Genomic DNA, 22740 nt, shown 5'->3' on the forward strand with positions numbered 1-22740 from the left:
ACTCACATCAAGATAACAATTTAAATGTTTCTTTAAATGTGGTGTTGATGGCCAGTCTGAGCCTTGCACAGGTGCAGACTAATCGAACAGCAAAATCTGTCTAAAACAAATGAACCCTTGAACTCAAGCCAAAAGGACTTTAGAAGAACACTCATATACTGTAAGTCAGTGACCTTAACTGGCTAATACTGTCACACTTGCGATAAATAAGTTACTAATTAATTAAATAATAATATAATACAATAACTGTTAAAAGGGGCTTTAAACCAGCCAAACACTGGGGCATTGAGAGAATGTAATAACTAGGAAAAGAAATATTAATAACGACTAAAAACGAGACCAAGGGAAGGGTTGACTCGCAGGGAAGGGGACAAACAGCACATGCGCCTCATATGAAGCTGTTTTGTGTTAGCTGCATGGTGACAGGAAGGTCACCACTACAATAAGTGTCTAGTCAAGTGTGGGCTCGCCTGGAGACATGAATAGGCCTCCTCAGCAGCCGTCTAACCCTCCTACTATTCCTCCTTCCTGCCGTCTCTCTACGTTGCCAGCAAATCCATGCTGTGAGCGCCAATACAACAGCTTCCTCTGTTGGCTGGCCTTGTATGAAAAGTTAATGGTAATTGCCCACAGATGCCACATTAGAGTAAGATACCGAGGGGGATAGAGAATTGGCTCTGAAAAGAATATGAAGGAAAAATGGTGGTCATAATTGTGGTTTCAAAGAAACACAGAGGAGTTATTCAGGATTTTCATAAAGCAGTCTGGCCGGGGGAAAGCATTGTCATCAAACAGACACTGAAGAAGTGTTTGGAGGCCACATAATGGCCAGATTAAAATTCTTTTTTGACAGGCAGCTTTCTATTCATCCGGACTTTTATTTTTTAAATTTCGAGATAAAGATGATCTTTTCTCACTGATTTTCTTTTCATGCTGAGTGAAAGTATTCTCGCCAAAGTCACAAAGAGGCCGGAGTGATTTGATGTTCCAGCAATCCTCTACGCTTTATGATATTACCACCTGCAACAAGTCATTTAGCAAGTATGTCTCCAGTTAGAGTGCAGTAGCTGTGGAGCAATAATTAGCCAACAATGATGGATAAACAGATAAAATATTTGTCTTAAAGTTAGGATTAAATAGTAAAATACACTGGATACACAGCTGAAACATGCTAGGAATACTAATACTGCCTAAGAATTCTGGATAACTAGGTAAGATTAATATTGTAATACTATATTTTCCCAGCTGGCCATTACAAAGAACACAGGTTTAATTTTGGTACCAACTGAAAGACCTCCATAGTGGGTACACTGCTAGCTGTTCATTTTAATCCATGTAGAAGCAAGTCTCACCATTAGGCAACCATTCTGGTAGCACCTCTGAGCAATTATTATCTAAATGAATGGAGAGAAAGTCTTAACTTTTCCAATAAAACTGCTTGAGTAGAATTACAAAGGATTATTACTGGGAAAAAAACAAAGCTTGTTCCATAGTGTTGACATGAACAACACCCCTGGTGCATTCCAGAGCTCTTGAGCAAATGCCGTGGTAATTCAGATTTTAGATTTAGTAAGCCAAGAAAAACAATAAGTAGACTTACCTGCATTTATGCTAACAAGCACATGTGCCTCACGTCCTTCCCTGTTTGTCTGTTTATTGCTTCTTTGGAGGCAGAGGCGAGGCAACCGCAGCCTTTGTCATTCCAGAACTCTCCTAAAAATTTGATTCAGGATACTTGGAGCGCCATCTCTTTCACTTTTAATATTGAAGTAAGGTATTGTCCCTCCAGTATCACTGCACACCCACTGCAAGTCTACTCTTCAAAGACTCAACATACACTCGGGAAATCTGTTCATGCAGCTCCTACCCAACTCATCCTGAAACAAATGTTTCACAGTAACTGCAAGACTGCACATCTGCCCATCGGTCATCACCCCATCACACACTTATCACACTGATCCACTCATGACTGTTCCGTGACCTGCATGTCCGCACTTACACTGTATAAATAAGTGAACCCACAACAATCTGTTGCACGGTACTTCATCGAATTTATGGAGTCTGATTTTTATTTTTACGCGAGACTTGAACGATCGAGGAAACTTTAGAGAATATTAAAATCAAACTAAAAATGCATACTTATGTCAGAGTGCAGAGGTTTCTCTCTATTTATTGCTTACAGTAAATAAAAATAACACACATATGAATGTGAACACCTTTTTTTTTTATTATCTGTCACTACTTGCATGGTGCACTGAAAGCACCTGTCTGATCTTATCTGAGGGAAAAAAATGAAAGCGCAAGCACCATGTAGTGACAGGAAAAAAAGAAAAAAGAGGAAGAGACACAATAATGGAGAGAGAGGATTAGAGAAATCCCCGTCCAGATCTGTGCAGATCAGCTCAAATCTTGATCATTTGTTTCTTGGGGGGTGGGGGGTGGATGCAGGGTAAAACAAGCTGCACATACTCAACTATTTAACCATTACCTGTTAGTGCACATTTAGGAAAGTCATGTCATCGTACTGTTAATCATTCATGCTGCAGCTGAAGGTCTGAATTTGTTGCCAGCCATGAAAGGCAGCCGCGGTCTGCTGCCCCTCTGCACACTCTGACTGTAAAAACAAACTTTTTTATGCAGCCAGCACCAGACAGTTACCAAACAATCAGACAACTCCTCTGTGTACACTATCTACCCAAAAGTATGGGTTAACTCATGTTGGACTTGTTAAAGATGGCTAGAGGATTCACACCTTTTACCTGGCTTCACTACAGAATTTGAGCTAATCTGCTGATGCCTCAGACTTTCCTCTTCCAGAAAAACACATAGGTAATTTGTGTGGTACACGTGCATGTAAATCATGTGCTGTGCTGTTGTCATTTTTAGATGTAACAGCATCCTGGAAGGGCAGGAAAGGCAATGGAGGCAAGTGTTAGTGCCAGTATGCAATTGCATGTGCACGTGCAGGCACACAAACGGAAGTGCACAAGAATAACAGAGATCGTCAGCTGCCCCGGCACAGAGAGAGGAGACTTTAAGTCTACCTTTTTAAAGTAAACCTTGTTCTGCTCTGCAGCTAACATGAGCCTGACGTAGCAGCACACACTCAAGGTTCTCCCTAAAAGGGCCTTCCATCTGTTAGCTGATCTCCATGACAGTGGAGTAAAGATACTGCATCAACACAAAAGAGCTTCTGGAGAAGCAGCTGAACAATATGAAGAACTACCACAACAGCAGCCAAGTCAAAAATGACAGAAAAGGCACGGAGAAGCTGGTTAGCAGCAACTCAACTTTCAAAATAAGAGTCAGGGGATGACACAATATTCAATATTAGTACAACAATTGTGATTGGATAAAGAATATCTAAAAAGCACTGCAGAGTGCACTTGTGATTCTATGTGCAAAGCTGAGAAAGCTTAACTATTTAAAAAATCTAAATATTGTGACAGTACGATTCAAAAGCTTTTTGAGTTTTCTCAACTCGTGATAGTTTTTGTTGATTTTACAAATATACACACATTTAGACAAGAGTTCTGACAACTTGAACTTTCTTGTTCACATAATTGCACTATACTGATGGGCTTAACAATAAAATTTAATGTTAAAAAGCTAGTATTAGAAACATAAAATTTGCAACAGCCGGCCAGCTGGTTGTATTCTGGTTATATTCCTGTAGAACGGGAAGTTTGCTGTGTGAAAATGTGAATGTCTGTCTACGTAAACAGCAACAGATGTGCGATTTTTGACAGTTTATCCCAGTTAATTACTGTATTATCAGAAACAGACTGCATGTAACTACCAAACTTGACCTTATTCAATTGCAGATATCTGATAACACACTGACTCCAGCATGTGGCAACATTTACGTCAGGTTTTAGTGATAGTGTTGGAATACTTAATCACCTCATTTTGGAGAAAAAAAATAACAGATGTGACATAACTTTATCTCATTGGATAAAACAGACAGCTGGGATAGGCTCCAGCCCTACGATACTCTGAATTGGAGAGTAGAAGAAAATGGATGAATCACTAGCTGGAACAGATATTCCAAAACTCAGCATATTGCAAAATGTTAAAAATCTCAATAATATTGTATCGTGAGTGAGGCATTGTGACAATACTGCATCATATATTGTCAGCAACTAGGAGCAAACACAAACCCAAAGGTCAAAGCCTAGTGCACTCCCACTGCCAATCATAAGTCTGGAAAAACAAGAATGGATTAACCTCACGGGAATATTTTAAGTAGATGAACAAGAAAATTCAAGCTGCCAAAACTCAAAAACGTATTGATTCAATTTTTGTTGATATTTTGCTTTTTCTCAGCTTTTTCTTTTTTATGTTGTGTGGAAAAAACTGCATGTAGTTAACCCAAACTGGGGGTTTTCCTGAACTATAACCAAATAGGTTTTGTGCCAAACCCTAACCAAACCACAAGTGAAAGCAAAACATAAAAGCAGCCAAGACAAAGCTTGAACTCCACTGTCAAAGGAGCTTGCAAAGAAAAGCGTCTGGACTTCTTTAAGTTGCTTGAAGACGTTTCACCTCTCATCCGAGAAGCTTCTTCAGTTCTAAGGTCAAATGGTGGAGAGTCCCAGATATAAACCTAGTGGGAGTGACCCCCCACAGAGGGACAAAAGGACCCCCTGATGATCCTCTAATCGCCTGAGCCAAGGTGTGAAACTGGGTGTGGGTCCCCATCAGCCAGAACTCCACTGTTGATCAGAAGTCAAGAGTTTGTGTGTGTCTGCCACTTAGACTGCAGACTGGCCAGGGATGCCTGCAGCAGCCAGCTGAAATGACAGGCACAAATCGCCAACACAACCATTTAGTTGGAGGGTTTCTTGAGATGTTTAGGAGTCATCAAAGATTACACTTTCACTGAGTTAGTTTAGCATCAGTATACCATTGTTTAAATACTTCTAAACTGAAATTGCCACTAAGGCTGGGGAGAATGTTGCTTCTTTTGCAGTTATTTGATCAATTTGACCTCCTTTTGTAAAAACACGCCTTTAGAAAAAATGCCTTTTAAAAAACGGACGACCAAAGGAACCACGACACCTCCCATTCAAATTTGCGCAAACCTATTTACCGACATATCCTACATGAATGAACTAGTTGCCCGATAACAAGTAGTTGCATAAATCACATGAAAAATGTAGAGTATGGCTTGTAGGCACTAGAGATGATCCACTCCTGGGCAAGCTGCCATGAAAAATGAGTTGTAGAAAATGCTTGAGGGCTCCTGTAAAACCAACGCAGTTTTCCACCCTGGTGCACCCAGCGGAGAGGGCTCAGTATAAACATGAAGGTGCATTTCACTTGTGAGAGCAGCGGCCCAGAAATAAACCTGCTATTGTCACCGTCGCTTTTATGTCTAACTTGTTCAAACAAGCTCGATGCGGCAACCTCAGTGCGCCCAGGCAAGAGACAAAGACACACCTGCGAAATGTCTTCATGCTTTACAGATGCCTACCGTTTTACATCTAGGTTATGCTGTTGGCTTCCTGTTTAGCGCTGTGGGTGCATGTGTGCTGTCGTACTTTTGTCATCAGGTTATATTAGGCGCTTTCAGTTCTAATTTAGGGCCACCATCATAATCAGGACTTCACAGCAGAGGTGATTTATGACACCATGAGCTGCTTTTCCACGTGTATTTATAACAGAGTTGTAGAGTGATGAAAGGATCTGTAATAACAGCAATTTAAAGCAAAGTTTAAAATCACCCACATATATTTCCTTTAACGTGAGAAATTGAATGTTTTTCGCTTTAGAAATGTTAGTTTGTTTTGATTATTATATTTTAAAGATCAAATGATATGTACAATCTCCAACCACTCTCTTTGGTATGCCTGTTCAACTCAAACATCCAAGCAGCCAATCACACGCCACCATCTCAGTGCATTAAGGCGTACTTGGTCAAGACGACCAGCTGAAGTTCAAACTGAACATAAGAATTGAGAAGGAAGGGTAGTTAGTTGGCTTTAGTGCCAGACGGTCTGAGTATTTCAGAAACTGCTGATCTTTCGGGGGTTTTCCTGCACAACCATCGAACCAATGATGGCCTGAAAAAGTGAAAATATCCAGTGAGCAGCCTTGTTGATGTCAGAGGTCAGAGCTCACAGGAAGACAGCAGGAAGTCAGATAACCACTCTTTTAACCTGAGGCATGCAGAAGAGCATCTCTGAACACGCAAAATGCTGAACCTTAAAGTAGATGGGCTACAGCAGCGGAAGACCACACCAGATGTCACTCCTGTCAGCTAAGAATGGAAAACTGAGGATAAGATTCACAATAATTGGACAAGTTATGCCTGAAAAAACGTTGGTTGGTCTGATAAGTCACGATTTCTGCTGCAGCACTTGGATGGTAGTGTCAGAGTTTGGTGTAAACAACACAGCAGCATCGATCCAGCCTGCCTTGTATCAACAGTTCAGAAAATCATAGAAAACAGCAGGTTTACTTGTTTAGAAGTGGTATAAATCTAGACATTTTTCATAAAATACTTCATTGTATGTCCAAATTCACTGCCAGATCCATTTCCCTCCAAAATAAAGAGCATCCTGCATCCTGTCTTATTAGTAACATCAGGTACTACTAACATACAACACAACACAGTTACAGCTGAAAGAACAGAATCTTAACGAAACATGTGTTTGTGACAGCTGAGCAATGAATTTGTTTTTGCCACACTCCATTAAGTCATCACTGAGATCGCAGGTTTTAACCCTGACCAAAACTGCTGTGTCCCTCAGTAGGGAGTTTTTTACAGCTGCGCCAGGTGATGTGTGTGTGTGTGTGTGTGTGTGTGTGTGTGTGTGTGTGTGTGTGTGTGTGTGTGTGTGCGCGCGCGCGCTTTACAAGTGTGTGTGCAAGTGTATGCTCCTGCCATCTGGCCCAAAAATTCAGCTCCCTACCACGTTTCCGAACAGGAAGGCAAAACAAATCCTTGATGACACGGGTCAGTGGTTTAATTGTCTCTGTGGGATTCCTGCGCAGCCAGCAACTCTAGCAGTCCCCTTCATCTCAGCAACAGACGAGCCTGCAGCACTCTGAAATCAATTCATCACTCTTAAAAACCTGCAAGTGCCCTAGCGTGTGTGTCTGTTTGTGTGTGTGAATCATCCAACCCTGCCTTGACTTACTATATCATTTAAGAGTAGACAACATACAGAGATATTTTGCCAGTGGGTAACAAGGTCTGCCTTATTCTGACTTTCCCTTCCTCTCTTTCATACCTCATTAGACCCGCTAATGGTCCTTATGTCTTGGACTTCCACCCATTTGACAGACCAAGGTATGTGTCACACACATTTGCTACACAACAGCGTGGCGTTTTAATTCACAAGGCTTAAACTCCCTTAGTACACACACACACACAACAAGCATGAACGCACAGTGCCACCAATGGGTGTTTGGTGTGAGCCTCGGGAGACCCCACCCAGAGAGCCCGTGTGCTGCAAAGCAGTTAAAACACAGCGTACCTGCACCACGAGTGAGATGCTGACAGCTCAGCTCCCGCCTTATAAATACTACACGGTGTGTATTCATTGAGCAGCGACGATGTCCGCTATGACAGGCGACGTTATTCCCACCTACCTTCAAGATGAGGCCGGTTCCTTCTGCCGAGTACAGCACAGAGGGGTCCCCGCCAGTGAAACGCTCACTGCCCTACATAAGTTCTACCTGCCTCATCACGCGGCCAAAAGGAAGAGTGGTCTCCCTGTTAAGCGCGAGCTCCAGATGTTAGTGAGGGCGGTACCGTGTTCACGTGCCATAAAAATGTGAAACAGCTGCCAGCTGAAGCCTCCGTACTATAGCGCGTACACCGGATTCTCCGTCAGCCACTGAGCTGCTCATGTGTAGTCTCTCACCCGGTCCGCCTACTTTGCCGCTGCTGCCGCCACCGCTGGATGGACGCCGACCGACAGACCGACCTAAGGGCGACTGGAGGGCGCCGTCTATCGGCGATAACGAGCAACTACAGGCTAGGCGATAAAACGGGCTAAGAGTAATCTACATAGTTGTTTTTTTAGTCATATGCAGTATTTTAACCTAGTTGCCATAGGGCAAGAGGCAGGGTTCTGGGACAGGTTACCAGGCTAACACATGGAGACAGATAACTATTTACACTTATGGGCAGTTTAGAATCACCAGTTAACCTAACCCCACTAACTGCATGTTTTTGGACTGTAGGAGGAAGCCGGAGAACCCATGCAGACACAGGAGAGAAGAGCCAAACTCCACACAGAAAGGCAGGATAATGGATTTGACCCCAGGACCTTCTTGCTGTAGGGTAGCAGTGCTAACCAACATGCCACTGTCCTACCCCTCATTCCATCAGTTACAGCATGAGCAAGGTCGATATAGCAGAAATCCAAATTTCTGCTAATTTGGATCTGGAAGCAAAGTGATGTATGAAAAAGTACTTTCCTCAACATTCCTTTATAAAGCACCTTGAACACTAATTGAGAAGGATATATAAAACTCCTACAATTTCTTAAAGCCTATAAAAATGTCACAGCAGTAAAAGTATGTGTATGATCAGGAAATGCCCTTAAAGCATTACAAGGAATAATAATTCAATTCAATTCAATTTTATTTATATAGCGCCAAATCACAACATAAGTCGCCTCAAGGCGCTTCATAGATACAGAGAAAAACCCAACAATCATATGACCCCCTATGAGCAAGCACTTTGGCAACAGTGGGAAGGAAAAACTCCCTTTTAACAGGAAGAAACCTCCGGCAGAACCAGGCTCAGGGAGGGGCGGCCATCTGCTGCGACCGGTTGGGGTGAGAGAAGGAAGATAAGAAAAAAGACATGCTGTGGAAGAGAGACAGAGGTTAATAACAGATATGATTCAATGCAGAGAGGTCTGTTAATACATAGTGAGTGAGAAAGGTGACTGGAAAGGAAAAACTCAATGCATCATGGGAATCCCCTGCAGCCTATGTCTATTGCAGCATAACTAAGGGAGGATTCAGGGTCACCTGGTCCAGCCCTAACTATATGCTTTAGCAAAAAGGAAAGTTTTAAGCCTAATCTTAAAAGTAGAGATAGTGTCTGTCTCCCGAATCCAAACTGGAAGCTGGTTCCACAGAAGAGGGGCCTGAAAACTGAAGGCTCTGCCTCCCATTCTACTTTTAAATACTCTAGGAACAACAAGTAGGCCTGCAGAGCGAGAGCGAAGTGCTCTAATAGGGTGATATGGTACTACAAGGTCATTAAGATAAGATGGGGCCTGATTATTTAAGACCTTGTATGTGAGGAGCAGGGTTTTGAATTCAATTCTGGATTTAACAGGAAGCCAATGAAGGGAAGCCAAAACAGGAGAAATATGCTCTCTCTTTCTAGTCCCTGTCAGGACTCTTGCTGCAGCATTTTGGATTAGCTGAAGGCTTTTCAGCGAGTTTTTTGGACATCCTGATAATAATGAATTACAGTAGTCCAGCCTGGAAGTAATAAATGCATGAACTAGTTTTTCAGCGTCACTCTGAGACAGGATATTTCTAATTTTAGAGATGTTGCGCAAATGGAAGAACGCAGTCTTACATATTTGCTTAATATGTGCATTGAAGGACATGTCCTGGTCAAAAATGACTCCAAGGTTCCTCACAGTGTTACTGGAGGCCAAGGTAATGCCATCCAGAGTAAGAATCTGGTTAGATACCATATTTCTAAGCGTTTCAGGGCCGAGTACAATAACCTCAGTTTTATCTGAATTAAGAAGCAGAAAGTTAGCGGCCATCCAGGTCTTTATGTCTTTAAGACATTCCTGCAGTTTAACTAATTGGTGTGTGTTATCTGGCTTCATGGACAGATAGAGCTGGGTGTCATCTGCATAGCAGTGAAAATGTATGCTATGTCTTCTAATGATGCTGCCTAAGGGAAGCATGTATAATGTAAACAGAATTGGTCCTAGCACTGAACCCTGTGGAACTCCATAATTAACCTCAGTGTGTGAAGAGGACTCTCCATTTACATGCACAAACTGGAGTCTATTAGATAGATATGATACAAACCACTGCAGTGCAGTACCTGTAATACCTACAGCATGTTCTAATCGCTCTAATAGGATATTATGGTCGACAGTATCGAATGAATCCACTGTCAGAGCCCATAAGAAGATCATTTGTAACCTTCACTAAAGCTGTTTCTGTGCTGTGATGAGCTCTGAAACCTGACTGAAACTCTTCAAATAAACCATTCCTCTGCAGATGATCAGTTAGCTGTTTGACAACTACTCTTTCAAGGATTTTTGATATGAAAGGAAGGTTGGAGATTGGCCTATAATTAGCTAAGACTGCTGGGTCTAGAGATGGCTTTTTGAGTAAAGGTTTAACTACAGCTAGCTTGAAGGCCTGTGGTACATAGCCGATCATTAGAGATAGGTTGATCATATTTAAGATCGAAGAATTAATTAATGGCAGGACTTCTTTGAGCAGTTTTGTAGGAATGGGGTCTAAAAGACACGTTGATGGCTTGGAGGAAGTAATTATTGAAGTTAACTCAGAAAGATCAATTAGAGAAAAAGAGTCTAACTTAACATCAATGGTACTAAGAGTAGCTGTAGAAAAATAAGAAAAATGCTCACAATTACAAATGCCGCCAGTGTCCCAGTAATTCAAATCATTCCAAGAGCAAATTGTACTCATATTGTAGGATTTAGAAGTGTTAAAAGAGACAAAACATTGTTAACTAAGAAAGCATATTTAACAACTGGACATATCCCTCATTATTAGGGTCTAAGTGAAGAAATAAAGTTTATTATGTTCCAGAAGCACTAAACATGCATGAAATCTATATTTAAGATCCCGCTAGACCCCAGGAATATTTGTGTACTGTTAAGCTAGTGAAACCTAATGTAATGACTGAAGAGCAGAATTGTCACGATCAGAAATACATAACCGATATGTTATTGCATTAGTTCAACAAGGTTTTGGAGAGATGAAGATAATGGCTTTGGCTTTTTTGTTTGCCACCAGGTAAAGAAGTGAAAATACCTTAAATCTATTTTGCATATATTTTGGCTCAATGATTCAGTCAACATATATGCAAAGACTTGAAACCGACAACAACAACACAATTAAATGCAAAAATAAAATACAATAATTTGGGTAACTTCAAGGTTAAATATTACAAAAACATATGCATAAAAAATAAAAAACAAATCAAAGCATGAAAAAACAGGTCAAATTAAAAAGAGGGAATCAATACAGACTAACCAAATGCAAAAAAACGAAATAAAATTATAAGTTTATCACATTTCATAAATGAAATAATGTCTGCATGAATTTTATTACTATTGCTGATGCATTAAATGGCATTTTCTTTATTTATCTTAGATATTGGCGTTTTAAACATCCATATTTCTCTGTATGTCAAGGATAAATCTATCCAAGGGTCCTACATATATGCTGGAACAAACATGTCATATATATATATAGTAAAGTAATTTTATCTTCTTGGTCAGAGATCTCTTCCAGCACAGGTACTGCAGTAGTGATTTATTCGCCCTAAAACAGACTCCCCTTCAGGGTCAGTGTCTTGGTCTCCTGGATCTTCTTACCATCCTCTTCTATACAAAGCCATCTAAAGTCTTTAATAGGTTCATCTGACCACTGTCTCTCATCATAACCCCCACAACATTTAGTTCACACGGCGATGTGATTGTTGTAAGCGAAACAATATTGCCCACAGGTCATAGCCTAGAAAACGGATCATATTTGCGGTCACAGGTTGTGCAAGCCTGGCCAGGTGTTCCTGGGTGTGTTAGGGATAAATTTTCACTTCAGTAGAAATGGAGGTTACATGAAAAAATAAAGAATGCAAGGCAGTTATTTAAACCTGCAGAAATGGTATAATGACTAGAAATATGCATACACAAAAAATCAAAGCAAGAAGCCATTGAACCTTTGGAAATTTGAGGGATTACAATGTCCAAAAGTAACTTAAAGAACTATTCAAGGATGGATGGAAAGGAAAGAAGCTAATGTAGAATATATTGTATTTTCAAGTTGCTTTTAAAATTAGGTTACATCTAGTTATACACAAGAAAATGTAAGATGTTAAAATGAATTGGGAACCAGTTGCTAAATAAAGTGTTTCAATTATGCTTAAATAAACATGCTTACAAATTTGCACACTAAACACCGGTCTCCTTGAAAAAAAGAACCATTGCCAAAACTGTTTAGCTTTGCTGAGGTTTGAAAAGGGATGTTGTGTGGTAAACAGCTGTGTGCAGTTTGTCTTTTCTGAGTATTGGAGAGCAGGTTTCCTCCTGCTGCCTGTTTAGTTGTGAGTTGCTTGGCTGCATGCAGCACTTCAAAGGCCACTTCCTTCTACTGCTGGAGGCCAGAACAGGAAACATCATTTGCCAAGTTCTTTTTTCTCAGCACTATACTGAGAGGGACAGAACCTCCGCGATCGTAAATGCTGTATCGACCATCCAAATCCTGGTTTAAGCTCATTTACAGACACTCAGGTAACAGCACAAATACAAGAAGCCATAAACATGTGCACACATGTCACTTAAAGCTATTTCCAGTTTGTTGTGTGGCACATCACGTGGGAGTACAAAGAACCGCTTCTGTCTGTAAAAACTGCTTGTGTTGAGGAGCTGCACCAAACTAGCTTTGAGGATAATTACCTTGGGTAATCAGAACAGACTCGTGCTGTGCTTTTAGGAGACTTTTATCAGTGTTAGAGGGAAATATGTTAACTTTTTTGAGTATTATTTTAAAGGTTGAGATTTAAAAAAAACATTAGAGTACAATTTAACACAGGATGAGTGAAAGATAAGTAGCTAATGTAAAACAATCATAACTGTATGGTTGTATTTATTTTACTGCTGACATGCAGTTTATAAACATTCAAATCACACAGTCTGGAAACATGTTGGAATGATTGTGCTTCTTGTTGCTGGATTGAAAACTGCTGTGTTGCCAAGACCTGATTATTCATAAATGCAGATGTTGTACAACCTGGAATTGTACAATCACACCAGTGAGTTAGTGGTTACTAATTTATATAAGGCAAACAAATGTAAATCAACAAATAAAGTCAACAGCATACAGGTTTGTTTGGGGGTTTTTTGCCTCATATTGTTGGACTTCATTGAACTGTCATTAGATGGATCCCACAGCTTATTCGGTTTATTTGGTTTTGAAGGCAGCAAACTTATTTATTATTAATATTATTTCTCTAACAAATAAAGGGCTCTCTGTGTGTTGTACTGCTCACTGAAACATGTACTCCTGCTGATGCTGGCTTTTTTTGTTACAGCAGGTAGAGAAATCATTTTATTCGTAAATAAAGGAATCTCTGTATGTGTGTTCATCTTTCTTTCATGCTAGTCTAAGTGAGTGAGTTTGAAGTCATTTAGGTAAGCGGTGGTCTTTTGGGGCGGTCTTTTATTGTTTTGTGAAATAAACAAATAATTTATTACACATAAACCTCCAGCAGAACTAGGCTCAGGAAACGGCAGCCATGTGCCATTAAAAGCCAGCAAAACTATTTGGTTGGTTTAATCAACAGTTATCAAAAATTAATAATTGATTTAATCTTTATATTGCAACTCAGCTCAGTGGTGCAGCTAGTCAGCGTGCAGTGTTTCTAAGGCAGTAATGTATGAAGAAATACTAAGGTTGAGGGTTCAAGCCTCACCTGGACTCTTCAGTGTGGAAATTATGTTACATGACCATAAATAGCAATTTAATCTGTGTTAGTCTCACTACTTGATTTAAGTAAACGTTCATAAAAATCATTCAAAATCTTCCGTTTTCATTTAAAAGAGCTTAACAGAATTTCAACACCATTAAGGAAATCTTCAGTCACAGTCTGGTGCTCCAGTGGGGCAATCAGTTAGTGCACAGTACCAATGACTTAATATACTGGAAAGCAGTTCTGAGTTCAAGCCTCATCTGGAGCAGGCAGCTTTAATCAATAGCAAATATGGTGAACAACAAAGAGCACATTCTAGAAAACCTAACAGTCCACCTATGGACATAATGGTACCATTCATTTCTTAAGCACTACAGGACACATACTCTACATTAAAAGGCTTTTTAAATCCTCATGGCCAGTCAGTTTGAAGCAATAACTGGAATATATGTCTCTAACAAAAAAACTGCATACTTGTTTTAAGAATACAAGCTTGGTCTTTGTAGGTGTGGACAGATTCACACTTGGCACCTGAAGACTCAGAAGACTGTTGGTGCTTGTTTGAAATCATATATCTTGCTCTATGGTGGTGTCATTTTAATGTATTTACTTTTATTTTAATTATCTGTGCATGTTCTCATTTTTGTGAATTTGTGATATTATTTATAGTGTGGCTACAAACAGTGGTAGGGCTTACCTACTGACAGGAGACCATTATCAAAACTATGTTCCTATAGATGTTCAGTGTATGTAGGCGAGTAATTGTTTGGAGTTGTTTCTTTCAAACTGAACGATTCTGGCTTTTTTAATCTCATCTCTTTGTTTTTCTATTCAGCTCAATTCGTGCGTTAACTTACTTTGGCACAGTATATGTGTAACACTAAATTCAAGTCGACAATCATAATAAAAAGGTTATTTCTAATTTACCATGTTAAGCTTTGGTAATAATTTTGAGCCACATAAGAGGTTTTATGTGACTTTTGACATGAGAAGGGTTTTTTTTTTTTATAGCTTATTATTCTTCCAATTATTATTGATGTAATGTTATTTAATCACTATAAATATTAAAGGGCCACTTGAGTAACTGTGACTCTTCAGCATTAAACATCACTTTTAATGTATATTTACCCAAACAAAAAGACACTCTTGCTGAGTTTTTTTGGTTCACCATATAAAACTGCTATGGACAGCTAGAGTCAATCAGGAGAATTAGGAGTGGCTTAAAAGGAGAGGAGCTAAAAATAAAAAATAGCTTGTTTCAGTGGATGATCTGACGAGCTGTTAAAAAAAAAAAAAAACGTGGATCTGGAAATGAGCAAAACAGCTCCCCAGTAAGTTTACCATTGCTAGAAATCCAAAGTTTACAACTCTGAATTTTGGTATCCAGAAGAAACGTTTAGTTTCTTTATTTGTTGTTTATTTATTTGTTTAAACTTCACTCAAGCTTCAAATTGGAAACAGAAACAAGTCCAATAAACAATATTAGCTTACATACAAGGCTCACTGAGTCCAGTGAGGTAGTTTTACACTGGCTCATTTTCACGTCTTGTGTTAAGATCAGCAGAGGCATTAAAACTTGGCTTATATGTATGTGATCTCTATGTGCACTGCAGTGTGGTTCATAACGTTATGGGCTGGGCTCACACCCACTGTTCTGTAACCGGCAACTTGTGGACCTGCAGATAAGAGCAGCTGAGACAAAAAAGATTATCATCCAAATTACACTAGTATTGACTCATTTTCTTTATTTTAATGTTGCTAACAGAAGCACTCAATTCTGTTTTAATAGTTGCTAAGGTTTAGAGAACATATTCATTAAAATAAACTTATGATTCAGTCTTAGTTTTTTAAAATGTTACTTTTTAGTGTGCGTGTGTGTCTTTGTTCATTACATGGGAGCAAAAAGCCCTGAAGCAGATACAGCAACTAATCTGCTGAAATGCCTATAAATTAAAAACTATTAACAATAGGCTGAAGAAAAAGAATTCTACCATCAATGAAGGGGGGGGGCTCAACTACAGCTGCACCTTGAGCTCTACCCCACCAATGATATGGTAAATATGCAGTGTGACGCACATACGGTAGCAGATAGTGTGGTGGTGTGTCGCCCGCACCCTGCCCTGGCTGCGGTCTGATAACACAGAGGCAGAGAGAGACAACACATCTGCTGAGAGGTCAACCAGTACAAGCTGTTTTCTTCAGACAGTAGGAACTATTACTTTTGCTCTTTCACTCATCCTTCTTTTTTAGCATTTAGGTTAACAGGTTAATGCAGCGCAAAAAATGGTTGATTAGTTTCTTGTTTGTTTTTTTGGCTGTAAAGACCTAACACTTTGCATATTTGGCTACAGTGGTTCTGTGTATGATAGGCCACAATGTTGTCCAAGAAGGAAAAAGACTTAATTAAGGAAATATGGGAAAGACTGACTCCTGTGGCAGCAGAGATTGGAGCAGATGCACTCCTTAGGTAGGTTGAGACTTACCTGTGTAACCTTCATACTTTACTGCATTGTCTTTAAATGGTTTTGCATGAAGATTTAGGCTCCTACACACAAAGTAACATCTCCAGTAAGAGTGTGTGTTGTGATAAATAGATTCCTCTACCAATAAGCTTTCATTTCAGTTTGCAGATGTTAATATTAGATTTTAGTATTGTTACAGGATTTCCTAGCCATTACTAAAGTAAGTAGTTACTGCAAACAAATCCCGCAAGAGAATGTAACGCTTATCTAGTGCTCACTGCTGGGTAATTCCTGAAATCTCTAATAGGGATTTCAAGGTGTTGGCAATGATCCGAGATCATTTTAGAAACTTGTGGGCCTCGAGTTCACACAAATGATAGTTGGTGACCAAAGACAGTCAACATGTAGCACTTACTCTGTTGCTCCTATCATATCAGCATGGAAATAATTTCACTTTTCCCTTCTTAAGGATGTTTGCCTCTTATCCGGGCACCAAGACATATTTTTCCCATCTAGACATCAGTCCTAACTCCTCCCACCTGCTTTCTCACGGGAAGAAGATAGTCCTGGCTATAGCTGAGGGGGCCCAAGACATCAGTCAGCTAACTGTCACCCTGGCTCCCCTGCAGACTCTGCACGCCTACCAGCTTCGGGTAGACCCCGGAAACTTTAAGGTGCCTAAACACCTCAGACCTATTTACAGCCCTTCCATCCCCTTCTTGCATTGGATTTTTTTTTAATTTACTTTTAATCTTTTAATCAGAGATAATCAGTTTTTTGTTATTCAGATTTTCCTATTAAGTATATCTACTAATCCAGTAAAGCCTGAACCACAAAATAATTGCCAGAAACTCATGTATCAAATATGATGCACTTGCTACAGGGTTAATATATATACTTGTGCAATTTCTTTGTTGTATGCTATAAGGCGTACAGGTGACTGCAATGTATGAAATTGTATTTATTTGTGCATTTTAATTCTGCATGCAAAAGATAATCCTATTAGTATGTAGGGATTTTTTCAGTAATTCTATAATAGAGTTTAACTGAACTAAAAAGAAAACAACAGATTTACTAACTGTAAGTCTGCTGCTGTTTTGTTTTTCCAGCCTGTTCAGATGACAAATCAACTAGTTTGTTTTATGGAGGAGGAAAAAAAATGGAAAAATGTTTTTTTTAATCTTTTGACAGCACTAATTAAAATAAATAATACATTTGATTAAATGGGTTCCTCCAGGAATATTGAAATGGGGTGCAAAAAGGCAGTATGTGAACCAGTCGGGAAATCTGAAAAATGGTTAAAAAAAAATTATAAGTGAACAAAATGACAATGTGTATAAGTATACGGTATTGTATTATACATATATGACAATTGTGGATGTTTGGGGAATTACAAGCTGTGAAACTAGCCGTTGTGAGGCGAGAGGGTGAGGAGGAGACGATATTTTTAATGCATTGTTTGGCACTTAAAATTATCAGACATGCTTTCTGTGCAAATTACACAATACTACATCACAATATTAACAATAACACACTGAGGACGACAAATGGCAGTGTGTGGGTTCATGATTTTCAGAAAACTGACACATACTATAAATTATGTAAGTATGTTGTTCACTTTTTACCAATCTTTTGTGTTTCTCCTGCAGCTGCTGTCGCACAGTATGCTCGTCAGCCTTGCCTGTTACTTGGGGGATGAATTCACACCGGTGGCTCACGCCGCCATGGACAAGTACCTGTCAGCGTTTGCTGCTGTTCTTGCTGAGAAATACAGATGAGACTCAAGCACTGGGTTTCCAGAAAGCATACGAGGCATTTATGATGCTATGTAAAATCTTTTTGTTTTTCTCTGTATGTGTCTCTGTCATTACTTTGTTACATTTTTAATGGTAAAAAATGTGCAATTCGTGTGTTAGTTTTTGTACTGTTATATTATCAAATAAAAACAAATCGAATCTGTGGTGTTTCACGCATTATCATATCACGTTCAAAATGCATTGTGTTGATCATTTTCAAGGAATTCATCATTTGACTGAGTTAAGTTTTTTTAGTTGCTCACCGTCATGTCAGCTGATAATTTACATTATTTTACTTAAGCAAGCTTTCCTACTGTAAAATATTTTCATAATAAATAATACATTTACAACTACAAAGGCACATTTAATATTAAATCTAATCTGTTTTTTGTTTTATTGTTTTATTTTTCTAGTATTACAGAAACAAAGGATTCAGGTTTTAACACCAGTGAATTGGGAGGACTCTCCAGGTTTATCTATGGACCTCAAATAAAGTATTTACGGTACACAGAGCAACAGTGCCCCCATTTGGTAAACTGGTGGTAATACAGACGCATGCTGATGCAATATTCAAAGCAGCTCATAGACAAGATGTTAAATGTCAGTTTTTTAGATATTTAAGTGAAATAAGTTCTGTAATTTACAAACATCTTTGTTGTGAGGTTGATTACACAAAAATTAACTTTTTTTAGGATTGCCAAAACGTGCTAATACTCTTTTTTACTTAATGGGAGTGTAAATGTTTTTAATATCATGACAGCAGAATGAACTGCATTCATTTCTTCATCCTTGCTTTTACCTTTGCTGGGTTTTTGTTGTTGTTGTTGTTGTTGTTGTTGTTGTTGTTGTTGTTGTTGTTTTTAACATTTTGAGTTGATTGTAGCAGTCATCTCATGTGAAGAGCATGAGAGATAATTTATGCCTTCTGTTTGTATCTGCGCACAGTTACGCACGGTTGTAATTTTACAATCTACATTTTACAGGCTACATAGTCCAAATAATGCCAAATTACTCATAATTTAGGAGCTGTACTACGCTTAAGTTAAAATCCTCAGACTTCTTTCCCAGTAAAGTAAAAATGCACAGGCTTGATAGTTCCTGTGAACCCTAAACTTGCAGAGACTGGTGTTCTCACCTTTGGTTCTTATCTGTAGCTTCGCGTACGTGAAAATCCATGAGTCAGACAAGGTTGAAATATTTTTAATGAGAGGGAAAAAAGACAAAACATCAGAGACACAGATGAAATTTTTATACACCTGACATCTGTGAGGACCGTGCCCTGTTGGCCTGAAGTAAGAGTCTGCTTGAAGCAATCTTAGCATTAAAATAACTGGGAGACTGCGCAATATGTAAGGAAGCAGTTACAGTTAGAGCACATGCTGAAGAGTAGGTGGGGTGTGGGTGTAGATGAGATTGGTAGAGGAAGGGCAGGTGATTGGGGGGATTTGAGAAGATGAGAGTTGGAGATAGGGAGGGTGAAGGGAGCTACTGTTGTTCAAACGTTGAGCAATCAGCAGTCTTCTCCACCTTTCGGCTGCTGTATTGAAATGTAGTACTGTGGGACACCCTAAAACGTACATTTTTCTTCATAACTCACTAATAAATAATACATTTTCTATCATTTTAATAATAATAATATTACAGTAATATTACATTTAATGTAAGATGTCAGAATATCTAATTATGTGAGGGTTTTTAAAAAAAAATTAATTTTTATATAGTTAAAAACCAGGTGTAGATGTCAGGTACGCAGTGGGGGGAATAATTATTTGATCCTGGGGTAAATTTGTACGTTTGTAATTTGCAGGTTTACTGTACAGTGACTGTACAGAATATCAAACAAAAATCTAGAAAAACACATGAGACAAACATTATAAATTCATTTTCAGGTCACTGAGGAAATGATTATTTGATCCCTACAGTCCAGCCAGAATTCTGTTTGTGCTCATTTCTTTGGAAGTGAGAAAAATACAAATTCACCAGAGAATAAAACAATTATTTCCTCATCTGTACCATCAGACTTCTGTTCTAACGTCATGAAATGTGACGTCCTTGCAAGTAAAAGTGACCCTAGGTAATTTTGAAGAGTCTAATTCAATCGTTAGTATCATAGACATGTTCACAATTTCTCTTAAGAATATTGTTTGAATACATGAATTAGATACTTTTTAAAAAACCCAAATAGCCTGTGTTTAATAAGGAGCTGTGATTTAGCTCTTCAATACACCATTTTTCAATGTCGTTTGGTGAAAAATATTTTTTTATTGACAGAAAAGTTTATTCTCATGGAAAGATAAGGTCCTTTTGTTGGGCCTGATTTTACAGCCATGACTCCAGATGTACATTTACAAAAGTTACTAAAGTGGAAGAAAATAAAAACTGTAACTGGTGATCTCTCTCTGGGCATTTGTTCTCGGTAGGTTATGAAGATATTCTTCGATCGTTATGTGTTTGTAGTTTTACTTTTTCAGGGTTGAGTTAGCACGTTTATTGTGTAATGTATTTTCTGAAATTATACGTTTTTGTTTTCCATTATTTCCTCAAATGTGAAAAGCATAAATATCTACTTCTATCTTGTTGATAATGTTTAAAAACACAGAAGGAGCCCGTTTAATCTTTCGTATTAAAAATGAAGCTGCTGTGAGGACGTTGAACACGGCGCTGTCTCTGGTGCTGAAATTAGTTTGATTCCACTGCACTTAGCTATAATTTTGTATTTTCTAATTAGTTGTTTTTGTATTCAATGTCCTTTTTTCATTCATTTTTTTAAGTGTAGTGTAGGTTTTTTTCTGTTAATTCAGATTTTTTTTCCACACCTCATTTTATTTTGTAGCTTAGCTTCGGTTAACTACATTAACTCTTCTATAAATAAACACAAATATCTTTATGCCCAGTTTGTGGTGTATAAATAGCTCTATTGTAAAGATGTGTAGAGGTGAAGGGCTAATTGATCAAGTAGTGGGGCGGTCACGTGCCCGCCCAAGTCCATGGGTTCACTGTTGAGTTCTCATTAATTTCTGGGGCTATTCCGCCACATTTGATAGTTTGCGTTATTCAGCTATAACTAAATAAACTAATCAAATGACCGAGTGACGTAAAGTCATCCGCATGACCATTTTTATCACTGCCAATTCTATCACAGCACCCTGCTGCTTTTCTGTTTCTTTCCCCGTAGGATTGTCTCCCACTTCTTTAATGTCATTTCTCTCCCTTACCTATCCTCTTGTGAATTATGAATTCCGCCGCTTTTCACAGGCTTAATGTCAGAGTTACAGATATATGGGACAGCTCAGGAACTGCACTGTATCACAAAGTCTTCCACCGTGTAAACCTGAAATCAGTGTTGCACCTGACCTGTTCCGCTGTGGAGAAGAACAGCTATTGAACGGCTTAGATTTAGGACATTAATCTTAGACACTTCCACCCTTTGAGTCCCGTCAAAACTTTCAGTTTTGTTTGTTACAGATTAGAGGGAAGAAGGAAACAATAGTCTAACGCGAAACTTACCGCTGTGGGGAAAGGGGGGGAGACGCGTCATTTCGGTTGTAAGATATGCGATAGTTGATGTGTGTTCATTTATTGGAAGCGAGTGCGTAATTGTGACTGGTGGGTGGCCCAAAGCTGTGAGCGGAATGCTAAATCTTTGGCTCTGTCCTCTAACTTGGTCCTTCCTGCTGCAGTGGGCAGACAGAGATTTTAATGTTGCATTAATGTATTTTCTATCATTAAAAAGGGGTAGGTGTCAATGTGACTGTGTTAGTGCGCAATCTGCAGAAAAAATAAAAAACATGGGCAGTGTGAGCATTTACGCATGAGACACATTAGCTATGTCTTCATTGCTAAATAGAGGGGTCGGGATCTGACGGTAAATGATGTTTGGTGTTCTTCTCGGTATAGCACTGGTCAGCTATACACATGGATGTCAGGTTTATGATGGAATAGTTTATAACAGTGTAGCTCTCCTCTGGATAAATCTTGCGCTCCACCTCAGTCTTGTTCCCCTGGAACACACTCATTCGCGGTGCTTTCTAACAAAATACTTCAACCTTACAGAAAACCATGCTGGTTCTTCTTCCGCCTCCTCTCATTTATCTTAACAGCAGAGACAAACACCTGCAAATCTCTCATTTGCACTCCCTCGTATGGTGTGTACACTTTTGAGCAACTAATCTGCGCTGGACTTTGGCAGGCAATTATGGATTACTGATTCCATCTTTGCAATTAAATTAGCCCAATATTATATAACCCAAAGAGCGTTCCACTCATCATTCTGACAGCTCTGATAGCTATAGTTCAATTAAACTATTGACCTAACTAACTGCAGTTATTTAGTGTCACTCCGATGCCCTCAAGTAGCACCACACCTTTACCTATATAGCTTCAAAGATTATGAATTAATAATTGTGGGAAAAGGTACAGTTGATACAGATTTCAGTGCTTTCATTTTTTTCTCTCTTTTCTAAACATAATACAGCGTTCCTGCGGGAAAGTAACAGTAATCTAATTTTTCTGCTCTTGCTCTTGATGAAGGCGGTCGCACTTTTCTCCTCTCCTCCTCTCCCTTAGCTTCCCTGCTTAGCCTCTTATGTCCTTGTCTAGTGTCATGTTTTTTGTATTACTTTTCCCTGGAACACTCTCTCACAGTCTGTTCTCTAAAACCTAAAAGAGGAATTATGGATTGGATCAACTGGTCCCTAGATGCAATTGACACCCCTTTCTCAACGAGAAGTTTGGGCTTGGGTGGGCCTGAGTGCTGAAGATATCTACCTATTCGGAATCATGGTAACAGGGTTCTGGCTAATCGGAGCTGGCTTGG

At 39.1% G+C, this 22740-nt stretch overlaps 2 protein-coding genes across 6 annotated transcripts in view; one reads left to right on the forward strand and one right to left on the reverse strand.

The window, feature by feature from the left end:
• The window catches only part of rhbdf1b (rhomboid 5 homolog 1b (Drosophila)), a 41690-nt gene extending 33816 nt beyond the window's left edge, over positions 1–7874 (reverse strand). For 3 of the 4 annotated variants that reach the window (XM_085283952.1, XM_085283954.1, XM_085283951.1), the window contains exon 1: positions 7600–7874. The gene's annotated coding sequence lies outside the window, so the exon portion shown is untranslated. The remainder of the gene's footprint in view (positions 1–7599) is intronic. The other variant, XM_085283953.1, reaches the window with a different exon arrangement.
• Positions 7875–15781: 7907 nt separating this feature from the next.
• hbae4 (hemoglobin alpha embryonic-4) lies at positions 15782–18358 on the forward strand. 2 transcript variants are annotated; one of them, XM_085283357.1, is made up of 4 exons: positions 15784–15871; positions 16018–16133; positions 16598–16802; positions 17778–18358. In XM_085283357.1, exons 2-4 carry the CDS (start codon positions 16042–16044, stop codon positions 17904–17906), a joined length of 426 nt encoding a protein of 141 aa, XP_085139483.1. In that variant the 5' UTR covers positions 15784–15871; positions 16018–16041; the 3' UTR covers positions 17907–18358. The 2 variants fall into 2 exon arrangements, with proteins under 2 accessions (XP_085139482.1, XP_085139483.1); XM_085283356.1 differs by having other exon boundaries at positions 15782–16133; positions 17778–18356.
• Positions 18359–22740: the final 4382 nt, after the last annotated feature.

The sequence above is a fragment of the Mchenga conophoros genome, linkage group LG8 (genome assembly GCF_057382185.1).
Source record: "Mchenga conophoros isolate Kocher_MC1m ecotype Shallow Benthic linkage group LG8, M_conophoros_male_GT1.1, whole genome shotgun sequence".
NCBI lineage: Eukaryota > Metazoa > Chordata > Actinopteri > Cichliformes > Cichlidae > Mchenga > Mchenga conophoros.

Coding starts and splice junctions, on each gene's coding strand:
- hbae4 (XM_085283356.1), top strand. CDS start 16,042: ATGTTGTCCAAGAAGGAAAAAGACTTAATTAAGGAAATATGGGAAAGA. Junction 16,134..16,597: donor GGAGCAGATGCACTCCTTAG/GTAGGTTGAGAC, acceptor TCCCTTCTTAAG/GATGTTTGCCTCTTATCCGG. Junction 16,803..17,777: donor TAGACCCCGGAAACTTTAAG/GTGCCTAAACAC, acceptor TTTCTCCTGCAG/CTGCTGTCGCACAGTATGCT.